The sequence below is a fragment of the Eutrema salsugineum genome, unplaced genomic scaffold (assembly GCF_000478725.1).
Source record: "Eutrema salsugineum unplaced genomic scaffold, Eutsalg1_0 scaffold_2, whole genome shotgun sequence".
NCBI classification, from domain to species: domain Eukaryota; kingdom Viridiplantae; phylum Streptophyta; class Magnoliopsida; order Brassicales; family Brassicaceae; genus Eutrema; species Eutrema salsugineum.
The window spans coordinates 15,956,242-15,981,847 of NW_006256829.1; the positions used below are offsets into that span (position 1 = coordinate 15,956,242).

At 40.3% G+C, this 25,606-nt stretch overlaps 3 protein-coding genes across 5 annotated transcripts; 2 read left to right on the top strand and 1 right to left on the bottom strand.

Moving 5' to 3' along the window:
- The first annotated feature begins 2,197 nt into the window (after positions 1–2,197).
- On the top strand, positions 2,198–5,846 carry LOC18018946 (uncharacterized aarF domain-containing protein kinase 1). 3 transcript variants are annotated; one of them, XM_006402069.2, is made up of 12 exons: positions 2,198–2,456; positions 2,577–2,705; positions 2,850–3,044; positions 3,455–3,502; positions 3,579–3,707; positions 3,798–3,922; positions 4,116–4,226; positions 4,373–4,481; positions 4,601–4,719; positions 5,123–5,276; positions 5,350–5,497; positions 5,588–5,846. In XM_006402069.2, the coding sequence occupies exons 1-12, from the start codon at positions 2,343–2,345 to the stop codon at positions 5,644–5,646; spliced, it is 1,440 nt and encodes a 479-aa protein (XP_006402132.1). In that variant the 5' UTR covers positions 2,198–2,342; the 3' UTR covers positions 5,647–5,846. The 3 variants fall into 3 exon arrangements, with proteins under 3 accessions (XP_006402132.1, XP_024012619.1, XP_024012620.1); XM_024156851.1 differs by having other exon boundaries at positions 2,201–2,470; XM_024156852.1 differs by lacking the exon at positions 2,198–2,456 and having other exon boundaries at positions 2,577–2,718.
- Positions 5,847–6,118: 272 nt separating this feature from the next.
- LOC18018947 (putative F-box only protein 9) lies at positions 6,119–7,073 on the top strand. Its single transcript, XM_006402070.2, has 2 exons — positions 6,119–6,591; positions 6,989–7,073. The coding sequence occupies exons 1-2, from the start codon at positions 6,119–6,121 to the stop codon at positions 7,071–7,073; spliced, it is 558 nt and encodes a 185-aa protein (XP_006402133.2).
- Positions 7,074–16,377: 9,304 nt separating this feature from the next.
- Positions 16,378–17,738, bottom strand: LOC112086585. Its single transcript, XM_024155554.1, has 2 exons — positions 17,117–17,738; positions 16,378–17,054 (listed from the first exon to the last, which is right to left on the bottom strand). The coding sequence occupies exons 1-2, from the start codon at positions 17,736–17,738 to the stop codon at positions 16,378–16,380; spliced, it is 1,299 nt and encodes a 432-aa protein (XP_024011322.1).
- Between the last annotated feature and the right edge of the window lie 7,868 nt (positions 17,739–25,606).

Here is a 25,606-nt window from a genome sequence, read left to right on the forward strand (position 1 = left end):
GTCGGTGGCAGCTACAAACCCTAATTTTTTTTTTTCATCAATGGTAGACTTATGTATTTATGGTATACTTATTGTATCATCTACTCCGTTAGTTCTTATAGTTTTCCATTTGATTTGTGTTGAATTCGATTTCTTTATGGACACATACAATGCTGATCAGCTATAGCAGCAGTTCTTCGGAAAGACCGCAAATTGTCATAATTTTTATTAACAAACCCTTTTGTTAATTAGTGTGATAGGTTTAGAATGAAATTCATTAAACTGGCCTGATGTATGTAGGAGAGTCGAGAACATATCTGAAAATGGTAGGATAAGGCTATTACAGAGGAATTGGAACAGGTGAAGACAGACTTGAGGTGCATAACAAGAACTTACAAAGGCTTGAGAGACTTCAAGCTTTTGATCCTCTTTTGGAGACTCGTTTCGAGACATTGGAGAGGTCGATGGAAAGCAATGGCTCGCTCGGAGACATTACAGAAATGAAAGAAGAGATAAGGCAGCTTCAAGGAGAAGTTGGTTGGCTCAAGGAGCAAAACGCCAACTGAGGTGATGGGTATTTGATGCTGGCATTTTTGTTCGTGTTTGCTGTCATATCATATATGATAAGTAGAAGTCATTCTCTTTATGTTTAAGTAGAAGTAATTTTCCCAATGTTTAAGTAGAACTAATGTTCTTTTAAGTACTAAGAAATGTTGGCATCTCCCTTTTCAATGTTGTTATATCCCTTTTTAATGTTCCTTAAGTACTAAAAAATGTTGTTATGTAACTTTTTTATGGAAGTTTATGCTTCTTAAGATGATTTCGCTATTTTTATGTTCACTCAAAGTAGAATTAGTGTTCCTTTAATCAATTATCTCCTTCTCATGCAAAAATGTGATATATGTACCATTTTCAGTGTGATCTATGTCCCAATAAACAACTCTGATCGTATCAGAATTTACCAGCATAATCTCATCAAACTTGTGAAAAGAAAACGTCAATGGTAATAAACCCAACTCAAAAATAACCATGGAACAAGTCTACCATACGTACAGAACTAGTCTAACGTACGACACCCTAAAAAAAGTCTGCTGCACCTTTGGTTTTTTCGTAGATTGCAGAATACATTTAGGACAAATAAGTAATTTCAATCGAAAAAGTCAAATGTCTACCCAAAAAAATCTAACTAAGTCTACCGCAAGCATTGTAAATATCTCTACCATAGAAACAAGTCTACCATCAAGCACCATATAAATCTACCAGATCGAGGTTATCTGAGTAAATACCAAAATTATTTAATCTACCACATGATGCTCAATAGAAGTCTACCGTACGTGTAATAACTCTACCAATTGATTTAAAATCTACCAAACCAACGAATAAATCTACCAACATTTTATAAGTCATGTAACAGTTAATCTACCACTTAACGGAAGGAAATCACCAAATTTTTACTTGAATGTAAATCTACCACAAAACAAACAAATCTACCACAAAAGTGAAAAATCTACCAACTATATATAATTCTACCAATTTCAAACATAATCTACCATTAAAGGAGTAAGTCTACCGTCACGTTATGGAAAACTTTGTTACATAAATCTACCACCAAAGAAAATAAGTCTACCAATTCAGGAATTAAATCTACCACATTGTCAACAAATCTACAGAGTCAACTATGCGAGTAAGTCAACGATTTCCTGAACAAGTCTACCAACATATTTGTCAAGTGTGCTATACATAACAATAAATCTATCGAAACTTAATAAATCTACTCATTGTCAAAAGCCTACCAAGAAAAGTCTACTAATTTTTAATAAATCTATCAACACTCAAATAAATTTACCATCGTCCTAACAACTCTACCATCCAAATTTTTGCGTTGACCAAAATTTGTTAAGTTTACCACCAAAGTCTAATAGATTTATCATTTTTTCAGCGCTATTTTTTGCTTATGTGGCATTAAAAAATAATGGCATTTTCGTAATTAGGTTTTTTCCAACAAAAGCGAAAACAGTGTTTTGGATATACTAAATTAATTTTGTAAAATAAATAAAAGTACGCCAAACAAATAATAAAAATAGTATAGTAATCATCAGAAAAAAAATTGGCCAGCCAGACAATTAGTTGTATTCCCCAATTGGTTAAAACCGGTAATTGAGAATTTGAGATGGATAACTATTGGTTGTACTCGTTGTCGTAGGCTCGTAGCTAAACGCCGAAAGCTAGCAACTTTGTTCTGTCCTCTTTCCCAGGATCGCTTTCATCGTTCTCTAGTGGTCTCTCGCAGCCATTTTTTATACGTTCCCTTTAAGATTGTAATCTACTTCCAGAAATTTCCTCAAATTGAGATTAATAAAACGATGCCTGGGTTCGATTTCAAAGAGATTCAGGGGAAGATCTCCGAGAGCTTTCGTCCATGGCAACGATCATTTCAATTCTGGGTTCGAGCTACCGATGTCTACACTGGTTACAAGGTCTCTCTTCGATGGTATTTCTTTTCATCTTATTTTTGTTACCATAAATCTAAAGTCTTCTCCTTCATCTCTCAAGATTTATGAATTGGGCTTTCGTCTCTGTTTTTTGCTTTGATTCAGGTGTTTCAACTTCGAGTGAGTTTGGTTAAGGATGCAAAGAGACGGGAGGAAATGTGGGAGAGACAACACGAGCAAGCTGCTGAAAAAATTTACTTCATGTGCTCTGATCTTGGCGGATTCTTCCTTAAGGTGAAAATTACAAGTCAGATTCTTCTTCTTGTAGATCAATTGATTGGTTCTTGAATTTAATATTTTGGCTTTATTGCATTTAATGCTTGTTTCTGTGTTGAGAAGAATGTACATTGTCTCTTGTCTGATTGTGCAAACTTTTAGATTGCTCAACTTTTAGCAAAACCTGACATGGCCCCAGCTGCGTGGGTGAGAAAGCTTGTCACTTTGTGTGATCAAGCTCCTGCAACGCCATTCGATGCGGTTCAACGTGTTCTGAAGGAGGAGTTAGGTAAAAGCATTGGTGAAATCTTTGAAAGATTTGATGAAAAGCCTCTTGGCTCCGCTTCTATTGCTCAGGTATTACATGTTTTCCTAGAATCCTTTCGATTAAATAAGCTTAGTTGAGAGAGAGTAAATGACTGGAATTTGGAAGCTTGATGGTGATGGACCAATTATGGAACCATATATGTTGTAAAAGAGCAAACACCAAAAAGAAGATAGTTTTTGAGTGTGACATTAAGGAGAGAGGATGATAAGTATTCTTCTTGCTGAGAATCTCTTCGGTATTACCATTGATGCTTGAAAATTCAGAATTAGAGTATAGCATTGTTAATTTATGTCCCAACCTTGTGATTTATTGATTTTTTCCTGTGATGGTTTCGCTGTAAATGGGAGTCAGAACACAATGACCGTGCTATTAGTTTTTATAAGAAATAAGTTATGAGAATCTATGTCTGTGATACATATCCTTTGGTTTCTCTTATTAGGTTCACAAAGCGAGAGTAAAGGGTGACAAGATGAATGTTGTTGTAAAGGTGAGCATAATCATGGGACAACTAAAAGTTTCCAGCTTTTTTTATTTAGATTCTAACTTTGATACCACGTGTTTAGGTTCAACATCCTGGCATCGAAAGATTGATGATGACAGATATAAGAAACATGCAACTATTTGCCTTATACATGCAAAGAACAGATATCAAGTTTGACCTGCACTCTATAACAAAGGAAATGGAGAAACAGGTATTTATCAGTCCGGTTCTTTGTTAGATAGCTAATAAGACTTCGTCTTTTTGTCCAAGTCACAACATCTCTATGCGTTTTTTTTTCAAGATTGGTTATGAATTTGACTTCAAAAGGGAGGCCAATGCAATGGAAAGAATTCGGCATTTTCTTTATGAGAACAACAAAAGGTTTCCTGTTGTGGTTCCAAGGGTTCTGCGAGATATGGTGACTAAGTAATTGTTCTTACTTTCGGAAATCATATACCTGATTTGGTTATTCTTGGAACTCTCCCTATCATTTTACAAGAACTCATGGGTCCTCTGTCATTTATTGGCGTACTCGAATCTCAATCTAACTAAGATTTGTTCATTTTTGCTTCAGTTGATTATCAAGTACTTACCATACGAACAATCAAAATTCGTGCAGGAGGGTTCTGGTTATGGAATACATTGATGGGATTCCAATCCTGAGCCTTGGTGATGAGATGGCTAGAAGAGGAATCAATCCTCATGGTAAGATTGCAGAGGCAGCAAAGCAGTAAGCTCCTACATCATCTTTAGAGAGTATAGTGCCTTAGTTCTTTGGCCGATAGTCTTGATAACTATTATCCTCTAGAAACCAACATTTTATATTGGCTTGCATTTAGAAATATACTGAATTATATTGTTTTCTTCTTGCCACAGCAATATACTCAACAGTTTATCCCGTGCATATGGCCAAATGATACTGAAAAGTGGTTTCTTTCATGCGGATCCACATCCCGGAAATATCTTGATTTGTAAAGGTCCAGAGGCAAGTCGTATTTCCCTTGTAGTTTTTGTTTAGTAGTTCCTTAATTTGCTTGGTGTGATCTATTGGCAAAGCCTTCCTGTCTATATAGTCTGAGTCGTTGTATTGTTTCCCGTCATCAGGTTGCATTGTTGGACTATGGTCAAGTAAAGGAACTCCCTGACAACTTGAGACTTGGTTATGCGAATTTGGTCATTGACATGGCTGATAACAATGCTTCACGAGTATCGCAGAGCTTTAGGTAACTCAAAACTTATCAATACCTTCCCTACGCTACTGAAGTAACTTTGTGATCTTGATTGTTGATTTTGCTCAAACATATCATCAGCTTCGTGGCTCAAAGCCAATATTCTCGTTAGCAAATGTTTTCCTTTTGAGATAGATGTTTCAATAATAACCAGGACATAAAAGGTGAAACCATATGATTCCACCAAAGTACTTAAAATTGAATACTTTGGTATGTCGGAAGTCGGAACTGTTTTGAAGCTAGGCATGGTGGAAATTTATGTTAGCAAGTGATTTTTATGTCCAAGATTGTGATAGTTCCTTGTCCCTACAAAGTTCTTCGGCTGGAATAGTCAAAATCAGTTGGTCGAATTAGTGTAGCATGAAACTCAATAACTATTGCGGTTGTGGATGTTCAGGGAACTTGGTTTACACACAGTGGCCAAGTGTGAGAATGAGCAGCAAGAGCTTCTTGTGTTAGCACAAACCCTTTTCGATACAAAGATGCCAGCTGGTCAGACAGTTTTGCAACCTTTCGCAGATGACTCTTCGATTAAGAAGATAGCCGTTGAGGTGAGAAGACAATGAATAGTCACCAAGTAAAAAAGTTGTTTGTTCTACCTGTAATTGTGTTCTTTGTTCAAAGGCATTTCCAGAGGAACTGTTCTCTGTTCTACGCACTGTAGTTCTGTTAAGAGGACTCAGTGTAGGAATGGGAGTTAATTACTCGTGCGCAGAACAGTGGAAAGGAATGGCCGAAGAAGCTTTACTTGCATCTGGAAGATTGACAAGAGGTAAGTGCTTATTGCTTGCATGATCACTACACTTTTTGCATGAAACATGTGCTTGATGGTTTTGGTAACACAACACTTTGAGTTTTACAGATGGAAAAGAAAGATCTCGTAGACGCGCTTCTCTAAGAAAGCTACGCTCAGGAAGTTAGGAAAAATATGACAGAATTTCTCATCACTTGTAGACTCACTCCAACGATAAGGATCTGAGTTTTTTTCTTTTTTTCTTTTTTTCTTTTCTTCATCTTTCTTTTTGTTCCTTCTATAATTTGTTTATTTTTAATTGAAGTTGAGGATGCAGAGTATATACAATCGTTACTAGGATCTTCCAGTCTTGATGAAATATGATTAAGACATTTCTTTTCTTTTATTTTTGTAGGCAAATTAGATTATTTATTTACATTTACGAAGTTGAATTGAAGGAATGAAAAAAATAAAGTAAAATTAGTATAGAATCCACATATGAAAAGGAAATAGTATTTTGGAGCGGATGTCTGTATGTATAATACAAGATTGGTTCAGAGCAAACGTACAGAGAAAGAACAGAAAAGATAAAACCCTAATTTCTTTTAAAGAGCTTGGTTCGTTTTCTCTTCCTTGGGAGAGATTACAAGAGAAAAGATGATGTCGGATGTTCCTCAGGATTTGTTAGAGGAAATACTCTCCAAGGTTTCAACCACGTCTTTGAAAGGACGACAATCTACTTGCAAAAGATGGAACGCTTTACTCAAAGACCAAAGATTCGCCAAGAAGCACCTTTGTAAAGCTGCAAAGAAGTCTCAGCTTCTCATATTGAAGGAATATCGAGTTTTTCCAATGAGCGTCTATCTCAACGTAGCTCCTCCATCTATAGCGTTTAAGGGCTCACTTAGCCTAAGAGATTCCCATCCTTATCTAGAAGAAGTCCATATAGGCAAAGTGTCTCATTGCGATGGTTTGTTGTTATGCACCACCAAAGACTATAGATTTGTGGTTTGGAATCCTTGTTTGGGGGAGACCAGGTGGATCCAACACAAAAATAGTTACACAGGTTACTCTAAGTTTGCTCTAGGATACCAAAACAACAACAAAGTTTGCCGTATCTACAAAATCTTGAGGTATTGTTGTCGTGACGTTTACGAACCAAATTATAGGTTAGAAATCTGACAAACTTTTTGCACAATATTGTGTTTATATACAAAAAGATATGTGTCTAAGAAACATAATTCATGATGTGGAACAAAGTGATTTTGGATACAAATGGATATTTTCCTAATTCTAGGAGATACGTAGTTATCTCTTCCTAATACCCTCCCTCAAGTTGGAACGTGTAAGTTCCGAATGCCCAACTTGAGAAAAAATGCATCAAACTCTCTCTTGCCCAAAGCTTTCGTAAGAATGTCAGCCAGTTGGTCTTTTGTCGAAACGTGAAATGGTTTAACAGTCCCTTTGACGATATCATTGCGAACAAAATGACAGTCAACTTCAACATTTTTAGTTCGTTCATGAAAACAGGATTCACGCTGATGTGAATGGAAGGTTTACTATCACACATCATGGACATCAGATCATCATGCGAAACACCAAGCTCGAGAAGTAAAGCTTTAATGTATTTCAACTCCGAAGTAAGATAAGCCATCGCGCGATATTCGGCTTTTGTAGAGGAACTTGCAACAATATCTTGCTTACGTATTTTCCAAGAAATCGGAGAATCACCAAGTTGAATGAACCATGCAGTAAGTGATCGACGAGTTAAAGGACAACCCACCCAATTTGAATCGCACCAACCACGTACATGAAGAGGTGTATCTGCCCAGAGGAGAATACCTTGACCTGCTGTCCCTTTTAAATAGCGTACAACCTTCAAGGCAGCATGCCAATGATCTACACGAGGAGCTTGCATGAACTGTGATAAAATGTGAATCGAATATGAGAGGTTCGGTCGTGTAGCACCCAGGTATATAAGGCGTCTACTAAGCGCCTATATGTTTCCGGATCTGCGAGTAGAGCACCTAGAGCTCGGCCAAGAGTGTGATTCTGATCGATAGGGGATCCCATCGGTTTACATCCAAGAAGACCTGCTTCTGCGATAATGTCTAAAGCGTATTTCCGCTGACAAAGATATATACCCAAAGCCTCCGTGCAATTTCCAAATCGAGGAAATACTTGGCAAATCCTAGATCTTTCATGTGGAACCATGTGGAAAGATAGTTCTTGAATGTTTTAATGGTTTCAGGAGAGTTGCCAGATATGATGATGTTGTCGACATACACCAGAATACGAAGAAACATGCCATTTTTGTTGTAAACAAATAAAGAATAATCGGAGTAAGTGTGTGATCTGCTCAAAGTTTAATTCCTAAGCTACTCTGCAAGAGCACAGATGTGCAGTTGTAGTATCTAGGGGTCGACACAGAGGCTAGAGATCACTCAATAAACCTTATGTAGATGGAGTTACACTAAGCCGAAGTACGCGAAACAAATAGCAATGCGACATAAATAAATAAAGCAGCAAAGAAAACGGTTTGTAAATTCGATGTGATAAGGATTAGGTCTAGGGCGTTTTCAGGAGATCAATGAATGCAGATCAACTTAACTAATCAGGGTTCAGTTATTAAGCTCGGTTCTTGAACTCGAAACACAAAATTATAATTAACCAACTTCCGTTGTGAGAATTATCTAAGTTAAAATCCTAGAATCCCAAATTCCTTTGCAAATCCTACAGATTTAAACCAGCCTTAATGCACAAGTTCGATATGTTCACAAAGAAACTAAACCAAATTCCTGTGCGAATAGCTACTTTGCTCACCTAGGTTCTTTCCAGTTATTCAATTACACTTCCGTGTCAATTAAGCAACCTAAGATCTAAGTTCTAGGTGATCAATCTAGAATTAGCTTTAAGAACAACCTAAGATGAAGAACAAATAGATATGAACCCTAACTAGCAAGTTAATCGAACATTCAGAGAAAACCCTAATTAAACCCTAAACCTAACAGGTGATCTACTCAGACATGGTTATTGAAACAACAAACATGATGAATAGAAAATAATAGATTAAATCGAAATAGATAGAGGGGTTCGAAATCTTCTCTCTAAACGAACAGAGTTCAGACTTGTCTCCCCAAGCTCAGAAATCGCAAAAGCCGAAAACTCAGAGTATCTCTCTCTCCAAAAATCTAAGGTCATCGTAAAAAGGGAATAAAAATCCTATATATATCTCTAAGACACGTCTTGGGCTTCCTTGAAAATGTTTGGGCCCAACTCCTTCTTCAAATAGGAAACAAAATCGCTTTGTCCTTATTTCTCTGACAAGTGTCGAGCGTCACTCTCCATGGTGTCGAGCGACACTAAGGCACAAAATCCATACTTGACGAATTTGATCCTGATTAAGCTCCAAAGTCCTCCAAAGTCTCCAGTTAAGCTCCAAACGTACCTATGACCTGAAAAGACTCCAAAAGACTCGAAAGACACTAAAAAGACTCTATAAATAAGACATATACCATGGTTAAAAACCATAAAAACCATGATATATCAACTCCCCCAGACTTAGCATTTGCTTGCCCTCAAGCAAACAGAACACCAAATAAGAGAAAGAGGTTTGAAAACGCAGAGACTCAACCTTTCATTGGAACATCGCTTTTGACCAATCACCCTGCAACTCAACTACTGCTTCATCACTCCAAATCGAACCACCATGTACTTCTCCGCAGACATTCACAGCTTCCCAGATTAAGTCCAAAATTTCACAACATTGTCCATAAACCCTCATCGCTGGATCGCACTGATGATTCAGATGCCAAGAACCTTCTAGATTCTTTCCCGTACTGTACTCAAACAAATCAGCCATACAAACTTTGATATTTTTCTCTCCCCCAGAATTGTTCTTTTCGCACATTCATCATCTTTTTCTTTTCTCCTTTTTTATGGCATATACTCGATAAGAATAAAGCTGTGAGTACTGATGGTGTTTGCCATCGAGTCCCCGAGTTGTCCCCTTACCTTGTATCAAAGGTTTTCAGAGAATAATGGGGTCGTGGGAAACTTTCCTACCCCTCACTTCCTTCCGTGTGATCATTCCAACTTAGAAGTGAAATAATGGGATCATTGGATACATTCCTAGCCCTTCACTCCTAAGCGAAAATCATCTCAATCTTTTCGCCCTTTTCTTTCTTTTTCTTCTTCTTAGCTCGTCACAGGGAGAGAAACATCAACATTAAATTTCACACAGGCTTTCATTGATCAAGTACGAACGAGGAATCAAGCTCTAAGGCATTAGTCACATCAACGAGTTAAAAGTGAAGTTCAGAACTTAGCTCAGGTTAGTGGATTCTGTTGGAAACATGGACGCCTCTAGTCAACTGGTCAGCCTTTGGATTTTTCATTAGTTGGATCTAGACTGAATCTGCAGCAGTGGTCACTTAGATGAAAGGTCAGCACAATAATTCCAGGAAAAGCATCATAATCTCCAACAGGTTTTGACTCAAAAACGTTTTGACACAACTGACTCTTAAGAAAAACAGACACAATGTCAGCAACTACCTCCCCCAGACTTGAATAACACTGTCTCCAGTGTGATCAAATCCGAAGTTGGTGACAAAAGAGAAAGTCAGAAGGAGGAATGCAATGGGTTAGAATATCTTACTACTCAGTTAGGTCGACCAGCACACAACTCAGATTCAGATGAAAACAAGCTTAGGTCGAAAGTGCGAGGGTGGTGACGAGCGATACCAATGATGGTGTCGCGCGACACCACAGTGCAGAGAGCAATCGTCGCGATTAGAGACACAAGAGTCCACCAAACAGGACAGAGAATCATCTAGGTTAGCACTGTAAGATCACTTAGAAAGAAGTTAGCAGTAACAATACAACCCATAAAAGCATAAATCCAACAAAGTCTCACAACAAGTGTAGCGGACACAACATACTCAGATAAACGAAAAGAAAAGAAAAGAGAAAAACAGAACCAGAATGACGGAGGAACTAGTCCTCATCACTAGTAGCAGTGTCATCACCAGAGGGTGTGGGTGAGCGAGATCGTGGGCGAGTAGTGCGAACACATCCACAGCGAGAGAGAGTAGCGATGGCGCTCCAGATGCTCTGAAAACTCTGGATGACATACCGCTGGAAAGAAGCAGCCTCCATGGGAACCTCTGGCTCAGTGGGAAGATCAGGGAGAGGTACTGAAGTGTCTGCGGAGCGAGGTATCTGGTCGTCCTCGGAAGTGGAAGCACGAGCTCTGGAAGAAGAACCGCGAGACACAGTGATCACGACTCTCCTCTCTGGCACAAAACGAAGCGCAGCGCATTCGGTGCCTATGTCAGTGTGTGCACGATCAGGGAGCTGAATTCGGAAAGAACCAGCTGCAGTGCAAAAAGACCACTGATGGTTGTGGTTGATCCAAGAGGCATGGCGCAGGTGATCCAAATCAATAGCACGGCGAGTCGTGACGATGGCGCTGTGCTGTTTTCCGTGCTGATCCTAAAATGCTGGAAGATAGGGGTCAGTAAGCTACCTACAGACTCAGTCCGCTGCGTCGTACCTGCTCCAGAAAAAGGCTTGGCTTGCAAAGAAACCAAGTGATGAACGAAAACAGCTCCCATGTTGACATCAGTAGCGTGCGCAGAACTCCGGTAATGCTCACTATCTGTCAAATCACCAATGGCAACATAGAGAAGAGCCAACTCCGAGAGACGCATCTTAGCCGGAGTCGACTTGCACTGAATGGTGTTGCCTAGGACACGGAGGAGGCATCGCAGAACAGGGTGGCGCACGTCGGTCTGGGACGTAGTCTTCGAATCGTAGCGTCCATTCCCAAAATGGGACCAGAAATCCTGCACATCGAACATCTGAGTAGGAAGGCTACCTCTCGGGAGGTCCTTGCGAAACCCATATATGGTACACAGGTCGCAAAAAGGAAGCCTGTAACGAACTCCACAGATCATGAAAGTCAGAGTGCCCTCCTGCGCGTTCGGAGCATGTTTGTTGGTGTAGTAGATGCGAACAGAGGCTAGGAACTGACGAACAAGGTCGGGAAACAAATCGTAGGGTCTGGTAGCCATAGATCCCAATCCAAGCTTCGCCAATAAACGCAGGAGCTCAGAATCCAAACCTAAACGCCTCATATCCAGAATGTCCAGAAACCTGGTGGGGAGTAGCTTCACATTCAGCCAGGCGTTGTAGAAGAAAGTGTCGTAATCATCCCAGTCATCTGAAATCGGCCTGTGTAGACACTCAATGCTCTCAGCAACAGCTCGAGGTGGCTCGTCCCAGATCCTGCGTGTTGGAATGCGCAGATTCTCCCGTTTAGGCCAAGGGCGCCTAATCCTCATGTCAGGTGAGTCAGGGATTGCAGGAGGCGATGGTGGAGGTGAGGCGGAGGTTCGTGGTGGTGCAGCAGGGCGAAGATGGGATGTCGGGAACACCTGCAACTCCTGGGAGTCGTGGAATTTGACATGTAGCGAGATCGTGCGAGTACCGCACTGATGATCACACGTTGCCACAAGTCACCATCCAAAACTTCGACATGGTCCCCTAGTTTGAAGGCACTTCGACTGGAGGTTGCGAACTGGAGGCGGCGTCCCTGCATTCGCGCTTGCGTGGAGGCATCTACAAAAGAAGAAACAGAGCAAACCAACAAAAGAAAAGAGTCCCAAGTCAGCGAATGTGGATAGCACAATTGATTTACTCCAGCAAGCCTAGTGAGCAACAGCAATGATTCCAGCTACACATGCATTCAGAAATCTCCCTAAATCCAAAACAAACTTCACACCCGAAATTTGTTTTTTGAAGTAAAGTTGGCATGAAGAATGAATTTCTCAAATCTAGACAAATGAACCGTTTAAAGCGCGTGGGGGTGGTCGAAATCTGCCCTAAGTGGATCGCCATATTCAAAATCGAGCAGAGCATCAACCCAAAAAGAGCAGTTTCGACAAACATACCTGAGGTACCGAAATCGAAAAAGTGGAGATTCGAGTTGTGTACCTTGTTTGAACGGCAAATCGATGGGAGAAACAGATAGATGGTGAAAATCTGATGAGGTTAGGCTGTGGAATCACTCAAATCGGTGAAGATTTGAGTAATTTTGGGTTTTGGTGAGGGTGGGTATGGTGAAAGTGTCGAGTGCGGCGAGGAGGAAGGGAGAAAAGGGTGTGAGGGTGAGGGTTTTAAATAAAAGTGGGAAAAAGGGAACTTACCTGTTTGTGAGTGGCGAGCAACACTTGCAAAGTGTGAATGGTATTTCCTCGTGCCCGATCTGCTCCCGATTCCACTCCGGTTCTGGAATTCCGGTTAAGCTTGGTCCTAATTTTTTTTTTTTTTTTAATAGAACAAGTGACAAGCGACACCGAGTATGGTGTCGCTCGACACCGAGTATGGTGTCGCTCGACACCAGCCCTGTTTCACCTAAAACACGAAAAGAAAAACGAAAATCACTGAAACAAAAGACTTATTTACAGACTCACCAGTGGATTGCCTTCCACCAAGCGCTTGTTTAAAGTCATTAGCTTGACTTGATGGTGATTCAAGCAGGAGGTGCACCGTCCAGAGGAACGATGTGTCCATCTGGAATCTCAGCTTTGGTCCAGTAGTGCTTCACCCTTTGTCCATTCACTGTGAACTCCCTGTTGCCATCTGGTGTGAGGAGGACGATGGCACCATAGGGGCGAACCTCTTTGACTATGAAAGGACCTGACCATCGAGAACGAAGTTTACCAGGAAACAATTGCAAACGAGAGTTATACAGAAGTACCTGATCATTCGGTTCGAATTGCCTGGAGAGGATTTTTGCATCGTGATACGCCTTGGTCCTCTCCTTGTACAGTTTCGAATTCTCATAGGCATGGTGTCTGATTTCGTCCAACTCGTTCAGCTGTATCAGTCTCCTTTCTGCAGCAGACTTGATGTCGAAATTCATCAGCTTTATTACCCAGGCTGCCTTGTGTTCGATATCCACTGGAAGGTGACAGGGCTTTCCATAGAGCATGTGGAAAGGTGTGGTGCCTAGAGGTGTTTTGAACGCTGTCCTGTACGTCCAGAGTGCATCGTCCAAATTCGCAGCCCAATCCTTTCGAGTTTTACCCACTGTCTTCTCCAGGATCTTCTTAATCTGACGATTTGAGACTTCGACCTGTCCACTCGTCTGAGGGTGATAAGGAGTTGCAACTCGATGATGAACTCCATGTTTCCTGAGGAGTTTCTCGAAAATCTTGTTAATAAAGTGAGAACCACCATCACTTATAACAATTCTAGGCACTCCAAATCGAGGAAAGATGATGGTTTTGAACATCTTAAGAACCACTGAAGAATCGTTGGTGAGACTGGCAATGGCTTCGACCCACTTTGAAACATAATCAACAGCAACCAGGATGTACTTATTCCCATAAGAAGAGGGAAAAGGACCCATGAAATCGATACCCCAGCAATCAAATACCCCAACCTCAAGGATGAAATTCTGTGGCATCTCATGTCTTTTGCTTATCTTTCCTCTCCTCTGACAAGCATCGCAGTGCGAGATGAAAGCATGTGCGTCGCGAAACATTGTAGGCCACCAAAAGCCTGCTTGAAGAACCTTAGACACTGTTTTGAATGTCGCAAAGTGTCCAGCATATTCCGATCCATGAAAATGAAACAGCACCTCTGGAACTTCTGACTCTGCAATGCATCTTCTGTAAATTCCATCAGAACAGTGCTTGTACAGATATGGCTCATTCCAGTGGTATCTTCGCAGCTCTCTCAGGAACTTCTTCTTCGCATACCCTTTAAAGTTCTCAGGCTCAGCCTCTGCAGCGAGATAATTGGCAATATCAGCATACCAAGGACGTTGGGTGGCAGATACAGCAGCTGAACTGATCTCAAGAAGTCTACTTCGAATTTGAGAAGTCTCTGTGTTCGGCTGAGCAAGGTGTCGCGCAACACTAGTGGTGGTGTCGCTCGACACTAACGTTTCTCCAATTCGAAAAACCTGCAATTCTTCGTCAAATCTGCTCTGAAACCCAGTTTCCACATAGTATACATTCTCTTCTGGCAGGAAATCGTCTATGGGCACGTCGTCTTCAACCCTTATGCGTGAGAGATGATCTGCAACACCATTCTCAACACCCTTCTTGTCCTTGACCTCAATATCGAACTCTTGAAGAAGTAACATCCATCGCAGTAATCTTGGCTTTGCATCCTTCTTCTGCATCAAGTATTTGAGTGCAGAATGGTCTATGTGCACAATCACCTTCGATCCCACAAGGTATGGTCGAAGTTTCTCAAAAGCAAAGACCACAGCCAACAGCTCCTTCTCAGTGGTAGCATAATTCTTTTAAGCATCATCCAGAGTTCGACTGGCATAGTAGACTGCATGAAGCTTTTTGTCCTTCTTCTGTCCTAGAACAGCACCAACAGCAAAATCACTGGCATCACACATCACCTCAAAAGGCAAATTCCAGTCAGGAGGCTGACACTATAGGGCGTTTATCAAAGCGTGTTTGATCTGTTCGAACGCAGCAAGGCACTCATCTGTAAACTCAAACTTAGCATCCTTGCATAGTAAAGCAGTGAGAGGACGTGCAATCTTGGTGAAGTCTTTGATGAAGCGACGATAGAACCCTGCATGACCCAGAAAGCTTCTAACCGATTTCGCAGAATCAGGTGGTGGCAAGCTTGTCATGACGTCAATCTTCGCGCGATCCACTTCGATGCCAGCTGCAGAAACCTTGTGCCCAAGCACAATCCCATCTCTGACCATAAAATGACACTTTTCCCAGTTAAGGACCAAGTGCTTCTCTTCACAGCGAGCCAGAACTTTGCAGAGATTATCCAGATAGTCCTTAAAAGATGATCCGTAAACTGAGAAATCATCCATAAAGACCTCCATGAAATCCTCAATCATGTCAGTGAAGATGGACATCATACATCTCTGAAACATCGCAGGAGCATTACAAAGTCCAAAGGACATCCTGCGATATGCGAAAGTGCCGTATGGACATGTAAAGGTGGTCTTCTCCTGATCATCTGGGTGGATAGGGATCTGAAAAATCCTGAGTACCCATCGTGGAAGCAGTAGTAGGGGTGGCTTGCAAGTCTCTCCAGCATCTGATCAATAAAGGGCAATGGAAAGTGATCCTTCCTTGTCGCTGCATTCAGCTTCCTGTAATCGATGCACATCATGTGTTCAGTCACTGTGCGCGTCGGAATCAGCTCATCCTTGTCATTCTTCACAACTGTAACCCCTCCTTTCTTAGGAACCACGTGCACAGGACTGACCCAAGCACTATCTGAAATTGGATAAATGATTCCAGCTTCCAGCAGCTTCATGATCTCCTTTTTGACGACGTCTTTCAGGTTAGGGTTTAACCTGCGCTGGTGTTCAATCGATGACTTCGACTCATCCTCCAGGTGAATTCGATGCATGCACAAGTCTGGTGAGATACCTGAAATATCATCAAGAGAATAGCCAAAAGCTTTGCAATGCTTGCGCAGCTTGCTCAGTAGTAAGGTAACCTCAGCATTGTTCAAAGAAGAGTTGATAATGACCGGATAGGTGGAATTAGAACCCAGGAATGCGTACCTTAGTCCTGCAGGGAGTTGTTTAAACTCAATCTTGGGCGCTTTCTCCTCATTCCAATCGGATAACTGCTTCACCTTTGCAGGGGTCTCGAGCTGTTCGATCTGCAATGCCAACTGCATCACATGCTCGCTGGAGTCCAACATCTTCGAGTAAGAAGCTGAAATTTCGTCCAAGTGTTCAGCTTCAGTTGCAGAAGTGGTCAAAGCTCTCTCCAGTGGGTCTCTAGGCAGCATCTCATGGAAAATCTCCTCAGCAAACTCTGTGAGAATGTCGACATAAAAGGTCTGACCATCGATGATGGGCTTCTTCATCAGCTTGTCCATGTCAAAGTTCATCACCAGATCTCCAACATTCAGAGCGATCTAGCACCCGCTGTAGCTAGAAAAGGTCTCCCAAGGATAAGAGGATCCTTAGGCTCCTCTCCATACTCCAGAACCACAAAGTCAGTCGGTATCATGCAGTCACCAATCTTTATTGGAACATCTTCTAACACTCCTTCAGGTATCCGTGTCGAACGATCAGCTAGGATGAGAGATATCCTTGTTGGTTTGAAGTCAGTCATGCCGAGATTGACAGCTACCGAATAAGGCATGAGGTTAACACTTGAACCCAGATCACACAGCGATCTCTTGAATCTTTCTGTGAAGATAGAACAATCCAAGACAAAGCTTCCTGGATCAGACAGCTTCTCTAGAATTCGGTTCTGAATCACTGCACTGACTTGTTCAGAAATCATCATCACCCCTTGTTCATGGCTGAGATTATTGGTCACCATTCGCTTCACATAACGTCTGATAACAGGAGTGATTTTTACAGCATCAACCAAAGGTATCTCAATCACAAGCTTTTCCATCAGGGCTTTGCATCGTGCTTCATCAAGCTCTTGCTTGGACTTCCTAGGGCTCCTTGGATAAGGAATCTTAGGTTTGTAGGCTTTCTCCTCAGCAGATTTTGGATTCGGAACATCAACAGCTTTGTTCTGTGGTTGGTGACGCGCGACACTAGTTGTGGTGTCGCTCGACACCGGCTCTGCAAATCCACGATTTCAGGTGCAGGAGGTGTCTTTTTGGGCTCAGAACTCAGATTTTTACCACTCCTCAACGTGATAGCACTGCAGTGATGCCTTGGATTGGTGTCAGTCTTCCCAGGAAGAAAACCTTCTTGCCTTTTAACAGAACCCGTAGTCTGAGCAACCTGCGTATCGAGCTGCTTGACATGGGTGTTCAGAGCTTCGATTTTCGCATTCAGATCAAGGTAGAGAGCATCCATCTTTCCATTGAAGTCCACGGTGAGCTTCTGCTGACCTTCCAGAATTTGTTCCAGCATAGACTTCATCTCATTGTCAGGATTTTGAGGTTGAGATGAAGGAGTGCTGTAATTTCTGGAGAAACTGTTGTTGGAAAAGGGCTTCTGGTACTGAGGCTTAGGCGTGTAACCAGAGAAGTTCTGATTACTATTGAAGGTACTATTGAAGGTACTCCTCTGATTGTTTCCATTGTAATTCCCACTGTAGCTTCTGTTACCTTGCTGATTACAAAACCTCTGACCCTGAAATCCTGATCCACTGACAAAGTTGACATCCTCCACCTCAGCTTCATCCTCAGGTTCGAAACTCTCCACCTCCTGTGCGAATCTGACAGATTTCTTACCCACTAAAAGGCTGTACACAGAGTCAAGTTTAGCTTTCACCTCAGCGATCTGCGATCTATCCATGTTCCCAGCTTGTTTCTTTCGCTCAAGATCAGCATTCTTGGTGCTATTGCTGGATGCCAAATTTTCGATGAGCTCAACAGCTTCTTCTGGGTATCTGGTGTTGAAGTTAGCATTGCTTGCTGCATCAAGTGCCATCTGATACCTCCAGTCGATACCTCTAAAGAAAATACCCAGCAACTGCACATCGCTGAAGCCATGATGGGGGCAGTCTCGCTGGTACGATTTGAATCGCACCCAAGAAGCTTTGAAGGCTCCAGTTGGTTCCTGAGAGAAAGTTGAAATTTTCGTCCTCAACTCCTCAGACCTAGCATCATCGAAGAAGTGAGTGATCCTGGCTCCAACTGCTTCAACCAGTTAGCTGCTTCTCCAGCTAGAGAGTAAGGAAACAGCTTGCAGAGGAGGAAATCATTGGACACTCCATTGTATTTGATGCTGGTGACCAAGTCTTCAAACCTCTCGATGTGATCCATAGGGTGCTCATGAGAGTGGCCATTGAAAGGATGCTGACCCACAAGAGTGTAGTACACAGGCTTCAGCTCAAAATCGTTTCTTTGAAACGCAGGGGTGCGAATCGCAGAACGATTTGCATAGAACTGCTCAAGCCTGTTGTAATCTCCAAGCGTTCGTCCACGGCCAGCTGCAGGTGCAGGTTCCCTCACATTCCGATCCTCTGGAACGTTCCTCTGATGTGGAACGATCACAGCATTACCACGCGGTGCAGGTGGTGGATTCTGGTCAACATCCACTGGTAAAGGCGCTGGTGGAATGATGTTGCCATCTCCATCAAGCCTTTGGCCTCTCGCATTGCACACATGACCCTCTTGGTCTCTCCAGATTCCATCATCATCACGAACAAGTCCATTGGCGTTTTCCATCATTGCCGGATCTTTTGCTTTCCTGTTCGTTCGCTCTAGCTCACCTAGCTCCTCGTTGCTCAAATTCACTAGAGGGATGTCCTTGTTGCTTCTGGTTCCACGAGTATGCATAAACCTGAAACACCAAAAACAAAGAGAGAAAACGAAATAAGTAAATTACGTTATAAAAAGAAAGGTGTCGCGCGCTCGACACTAGGTCAAAAAACTTAGTCGAAACTCAAAAACTAGGTTTAATGGCGAAATCAAGTCCCCGGCAACGGCGCCAAAACTTGATCTGCTCAAAGTTTAATTCCTAAGCTACTCTGCAAGAGCACAGATGTGCAGTTGTAGTATCTAGGGGTCGAACCACAGAGGCTAGAGATCACTCAATAAACCTTATGTAGATGGAGTTACACTAAGCCGAAGTACGCGAAACAAATAGCAATGCGACATAAATAAATAAAGCAGCAAAGAAAACGGTTTGTAAATTCGATGTGATAAGGATTAGGTCTAGGGCGTTTTCAGGAGATCAATGAATGCAGATCAACTTAACTAATCAGGGTTCAGTTATTAAGCTCGGTTCTTGAACTCGAAATACAAAATTATAATTAACCAACTTCCGTTGTGAGAATTATCTAAGTTAAAATCCTAGAATCCCAAATTCCTTTGCAAATCCTACAGATTTAAACCAGCCTTAATGCTCAAGTTCGATATGTTCACAAAGAAACTAAACCAAATTCCTGTGCGAATAGCTACTTTGCTCACCCTAGGTTCTTTCCAGTTATTCAATTACACTTCCGTGTCAATTAAGCAACCTAAGATCTAAGTTCTAGGTGATCAATCTAGAATTAGCTTTAAGAACAACCTAAGATGAAGAACAAATAGATATGAACCCTAACTAGCAAGTTAATCGAACATTCAGAGAAAACCCTAATTAAACCCTAAACCTAACAGGTGATCTACTCAGACATGGTTATTGAAACAACAAACATGATGAATAGAAAATAATAGATTAAATCGAAATAGATAGAGGGGTTCGAAATCTTCTCTCTAAACGAACAGAGTTCAGACTTGTCTCCCCAAGCTCAGAAATCGCAAAAGCCGAAAACTCAGAGTATCTCTCTCTCCAAAAATCTAAGGTCATCGTAAAAAGGGAATAAAAATCCTATATATATCTCTAAGACACGTCTTGGGCTTCCTTGAAAACGTTTGGGCCCAACTCCTTCTTCAAATAGGAAACAAAATCGCTTTTTCCTTATTTCTCTGACAAGTGTCGAGCGTCACTCTCCATGGTGTCGAGCGACACTAAGGCACAAAATCCATACTTGACGAATTTGATCCTGATTAAGCTTCAAAGTGCTCCAAAGTCTCCTGTTAAGCTCCAAACGTACCTATGACCTAAAAAGACTCCAAAAGACTTGAAAGACACTAAAAAGACTCTATAAATAAGACATATACCATGGTTAAAAACCATAAAAACCATGATATATCAGTGTGCGTGAAACCATACGTCTCTAAAGCTTTGGATAAATTGGCAAACCAGCAGCGAGAAGCTTGTTTTAAACCATATAAGGATTTTTGGAGACGACAACCACGAGTCTCTCCATCTGATAGAAATCCCGGCGGTAACTTCATATATACTTCTTCTTTCAAATCTCCATGATGAAATGCATTGTGTACGTCCATCTGATGGACCTCATGATTCAGTTTGGCGGCAAGGTCAAGAAAAACACGGACTGTAGTCATCTTAGCCACTGGTGCAAAGGTTTCGTTGTAATCGAATCCTTCTTTCTAATGGTTACCCAGAACCACTAGTCTAGTTTTATGATGTTCAATGGTTCTGTCCGATCGATACTTAATGGTGAACACCCATTTACAGCCCAGAGCCTTCTTTCCGGGTGGTAAGTGTTCAAGTCTCCATGTCTTGAGTTTCTCTAGAAAATCAAGTTCACAATCAACGGCTTTCTCCCAATGTTTGTCTCGTATGGCCTCCGCGTATGAACGGGGTTCAATATTTGCCGTCAATGCCATTAAGAAGCTGTGATGATTATACGAAAACTTGTTATAGGAGACAAAGTTACATAGAGGATAGAGAGGACCTAAGGATGGCTGAGGAGCGAGCGACGGTGTAGAGAGAGAGGAGGGATGGAAGTAGAACCAACTTTAAACCCATGAAGACGTGTAGAGGGGATCCGTATATGATCCTCTACCTAGATTTTCATCAGAAACCGGCGGAGGAGGTTCAGTGAGGTCAGTTTTGGGAACAGGAATCACAGACATTTCATGTGACAGACTTGGTGGAATGACAGGATCACTGATGTCCTGAATGTCATCTTCATTAACAAGGGAAGGATCTGGTGTCAAAGTAGGAACCAGTTTAGAGAAAGGGAAACTGTCTTCCTGGAAAACCACATCTCGCGAGACAAATATCACCTCTCGATCAAGATCGTATAATTTCCAACCTTTCTTCCCATATGGATAACCTCTCGATCAAGATCGTATAACTATGAGAAGTGAATTTATCGCCTTTATAGTCTATAGTGTGTGCGTGTGCCAAGCAGCCAAATACATGCAAGTGTTTGTATCTCAGAGCATGACCAAAAAGTTTCTCAAAGGGAGTCTTGTTGTCTAGAAGTGGTGAGGGTGTCCGATTAATGAGGTATCCCGCTGTAAGAACACATTCACCCTAGTATTCGATGGGAAGAAAACGTTGAAAACAAAGGGCACGGGCCACGTTTAAGATATGACTGTGTTTGCGTTCAACGCGACCATTTTGTTGTGGTGTGTAAACGCAAGATGTCTCGTGTAAAATCCCTTGTTTGTGGAAGAAACGACTAAGGCATAGGAACTCAGTGCCATTGTCACTGCTGATTCATTTTACTTTGGTAGAGATTTGTCTTTCAATCATCGTCAAGAAATCTCGAATCTGCTGAGAGAATTAGGTTTTATCGCGAAGGAGATATAGCCAAATAGTACGTGAATAATCATCAACAATCGTCAGAAAATAACGTGAACCACAAAACGCAGTTGTTCGGTAAGGTCCCCATAAATCGCAATGAATTAAATCAAACACTGATTTTACACTATTAGAACTATCTGGAAAAGGTTGACGAGTCTGTTTAGCTCGCAGACAAATGTCACAATTCTTAAAAAAAAATCAATTACGACTACTAAATGAAAAACTATGAATCTCAAGGATCGTGTTGGTAACTTGAGATGAAAAGTGCCCCATTCGATGATGCCACAAGGCCAAATCACAGTTAACGTCAGTGTTGAAGGATGTTGCACTCTCTATCCCACGGAACCGGTATAATCCCTCTCCCTCTCTTTCACCCGCTCCTATCAGCATACTCGTAATGCGGTCCTGCAAAATCTTAAGTTTATCAGTTGCTTGTCCACTAGTTGGCCAAAAGATTTTTCGTATGAAATCCGTCAACAAGATAGACATTTTTCAAAGACAAACTCGGTGTGAGACGAATTGTCCCCTGCTTCGAGGATATTGCATCTGATCCTGCTAGTAATATCACGGGAATATGAGGGACATCGTGAATCTGCTCAAAGAGATCTCTGCGACCTGTCATGTGGTGAGTAGCGCCAATATCAATAATCCAGAAAAAATCATTACCCTTACCACTGGAAGGAGTAGTAGTAGATCGGCCAGCATTGAGGATACGTTGGACCATGTTCCACTGCTCATCGGTGAGGCCACTCAATCCTTGGCGATCACTATCAGTGATAACTGGAGGTACACCTGTGGATGCAGAGTTTTCTGTGGCAATCTCGGTGACGTTAGCTCTTGGAGGATTGCCTAGTCCTCGACCCGCGAAAGCAGTAGGGAAATCAGGTCTGTTACGAGGTTTTTCACGCCACCATTTGGGATAGCCCACGATTTTGAAGCAGGCTGTTGCTTCATGTCCTGTTTTGCCACAAGCCGCACATTGTCGAGAAGGATCCCGATTAACAATCCCGGTCCTTGAAGATGCAGTGGGATTCGATCGAGTAATGTCGCGAGTGAAAACTGGGTTCTGTCGGGATTGATTTGCTTGAGATGCGAAACTCATCACCGCGACCTCTTGAGCTGTATTCTATTTGAGAGTCTCATTATGGGAGATGGTTTGATAGACGCTGTCCAAATCGGGAAGAGGCGTGATAGCACAAATTTGATATCGTATGACTCCATGGATTGAATCATCGAGTCCGGAAAGAAAATCATGAATTTTGAGAACCTCTTTCTCCTTGTCGTGAGCAGTATTGAGATCATACTCACACTTTGAGCATGTGCATCGCTTAGATTGCATACACTCTGCGATACCATCCCAAATTTTGCTTAAGCGGCCAAAGTAATCATCAACCTACAAACCGTTTTTTTTTGCAGGTCGCCAAGCCGTTGCGGAGTTGTTGTAGACGAGCTCCACTCTATGAGCTTAGCTCTGATTCATGGAGGGTTCTTGAAGAAATCGCTCTTGACTACTTCTTATATGGAGATGCCGTGTCTTTGACGGGAAATAGTTTCTGGATTGCTTCAGGTAGAAGTTTCCACTCTACTTTTGTGATCAGCTTTATTTTAGGACAGAGAAATGTACACGTTTGTCTAGTCCGCAACTTAAGAAGAGTATTTCTTGTGTCCCAGCTTTATCAGTTGTTAGAGAAGAACAACTCTCATTGTTCAGTGAGTGTCCTTATTCCCGACAAATGGAGATATGGCTGTCCAATAAGATTGATATAGAAGCAGCAGCGTTGTCGTGGAGCAAATTATTTACACTGGGTTTACAGACAATTTACGGGATTGTAAGTTATTTTAATCGACGAAGAGAAGAAGGTGGTCTTGTGCTGTAATGCAGGTATGGTTTACACTATTGGAGAACACGATGAATATTACAGAGAAACACCTTATGTAAAGCCTACATACAGATCATCATGGTATGGAAATAACCATTTTGACGAATCTACAAACAAAAAACTTATCTTCAGTTATGTTCCAAGTTTGGTTCACATCTAGCAAGTTAGAGGCAAATAGAAAATAATCATATCAATTCAAAAAAGAAAAAACAAGAAAAGAAAAGAATCATAAATTTATGTAAAATTCCTCTTCTCATTTCCTTGATTTTTTTTGTTGTTGTAGACAAATAGACAATATCGTTTGATTGGTTTAATGATTTAAAATATTTGATTAAAGGATATGATTTCTAGAGATATGCAAAGCAGCCTGAATCGTATATGCAAACTATATATGTCTTCAGATGAACACCCCCATTGGATTTTCAAATTGGTTTTTATCGTTTGTTGTTTTTAGGACGGTCTTTTAGCACGTGGAAGTGGAACAAAAATTTCAGTTAGATATATGAATTAAGACGATATTGTTAAATATATATATATATATATATATATTTCCATCATACCTAATATATACTATTAAAAAAAATCTTCCACTAAAAAACTTGTTTTCCTTGGAGGGTTCAAACTTCAAATCATCTAAAACACAGGCGATTATTTCCACCATCTATTATATGAAACAGAAGCATTTTTATTGTTTGTATTCAAACACTCTTCAAATTTTTTGAAACAAAATTGTTTAGTAACTGTTTTAAGATTATCCTACTGCAATATTATCTTTTAAAAATACATTTTCTTTTATATATAAATTTAATTCTAACAATTAGATATTAATTTAAAAAACTAACTAAAGATTTCCTTAATATATATTATATTTAACTTAAATTTTAAAATGTTTTAAAAATTTGCAACTAAATTTAATTCTAAAAAGTTAGATATTAATTTAAATTAGTTTAGACTTTCCTAAAATTTAGTTTAGATTTAATTTAACATTTGAAATTTAAGTAATATTATCATAAGAACACATATGATTAACGAATATGTTATTGTATTTTTTAAATCATAATCAATCTTCCTAAAATTTCACATATTAAAAATTGATAAACATTTATATTATATAGTAATAGGACGGGTAAAGTTTTTTTTTATAATTGTGGTCTTACGTGGGTTAAGTTATCAAAACATGCAAGATATTAAGCTAAAAATTATTTAAAAATTAGTCAATATTTATATTATCTAGTAATATGAACGGGCGAGTTAGAATTATGTTTTTATAATCATAATCCTTTTCGAATTAATAGAATGAACGAGTTAGAATTTATGTTTTTATAATAACTGTTATTTTTTAATTAATAGAATGACCGGATTAGAATTATGTTTTTATGATCGTTGTTATAATAATATTAAAAGAAAACAAATAAAAAAACAAATTATATTTAAACAAAAACTTTTTTGTGTATCTATAAAGAAAACATAAATTACATTACAAAATTTGATTAATAATAAAAAAAAAATTTGTGCGTGGATGCACGGGGTAAAATCTAGTATTGTTATTAATAAAAGAGTGTGTTACTACTAGGTGGACTTTTAAATTATCTAATGTCAAAAAAAAAGACTTTTGTATTTTAATTACCACAAAACACACTTTTCTACTATTTGGCTAATACAAATAACAATAATATCTCTTTTGCCTTTTTTTTTCTTTTTACTGGCCTCTTAGTAGTAAATTACATATTTATTGTTTCTAAGTTTCTTGAATATTTCCGGACGACCATATTCCTAGTAAAAAAACCATCGGCAATTTATCAACTAAAAAACAAATCCTTCGTCAATGACGAGAATGTTGTTTTAGTTCCCTAGAATCCTGGGTTTCCAAAAAATTCTTGAATCTCTCTTTTTTCTGGGTTTCCGGTGTTGTCATCTGGATTCTTCAATCTCTCTTTTTCTTCTTTTGAATCTGTAGATATTTGGATTAGTTGAGTTTAAATCTCTAAAATCTGCAGTGTAATTGATGAATCTGCAGAGAAATTGAGTTATATAGTAAATTTAGGGGCAACAATTTCAGCAAATTTTTCTTTGGTGTAGTGGCTTGTACTGTAATTTCTCTTCGACTCAAGTTCGAGTTCCATGTCTGTATATTTATTTTTTTTATTACGTTTTTTTTTTGACTTGCTTTTTTTT

What these genes read in the sequence shown, in the direction of transcription:
- LOC18018946 (XM_006402069.2), top strand. Translation starts at nt 2,343, where the DNA reads ATGCCTGGGTTCGATTTCAAAGAGATTCAGGGGAAGATCTCCGAGAGC. An exon ending in CGAGTATCGCAGAGCTTTAG is followed by an intron (nt 4,720 to 5,122) that starts GTAACTCAAAAC and finishes GTGGATGTTCAG; the next exon opens with GGAACTTGGTTTACACACAG. An exon ending in TTAAGAAGATAGCCGTTGAG is followed by an intron (nt 5,277 to 5,349) that starts GTGAGAAGACAA and finishes CTTTGTTCAAAG; the next exon opens with GCATTTCCAGAGGAACTGTT.
- LOC18018947 (XM_006402070.2), top strand. Translation starts at nt 6,119, where the DNA reads ATGTCGGATGTTCCTCAGGATTTGTTAGAGGAAATACTCTCCAAGGTT. An exon ending in CGTATCTACAAAATCTTGAG is followed by an intron (nt 6,592 to 6,988) that starts GTATTGTTGTCG and finishes TCATGAAAACAG; the next exon opens with GATTCACGCTGATGTGAATG.
- LOC112086585 (XM_024155554.1), bottom strand. Translation starts at nt 17,738, where the DNA reads ATGGATAGATCGCAGATCGCTGAGGTGAAAGCTAAACTTGACTCTGTG. An exon ending in TGCTATCACGTTGAGGAGTG is followed by an intron (nt 17,055 to 17,116) that starts GTAAAAATCTGA and finishes GTGGATTTGCAG; the next exon opens with AGCCGGTGTCGAGCGACACC.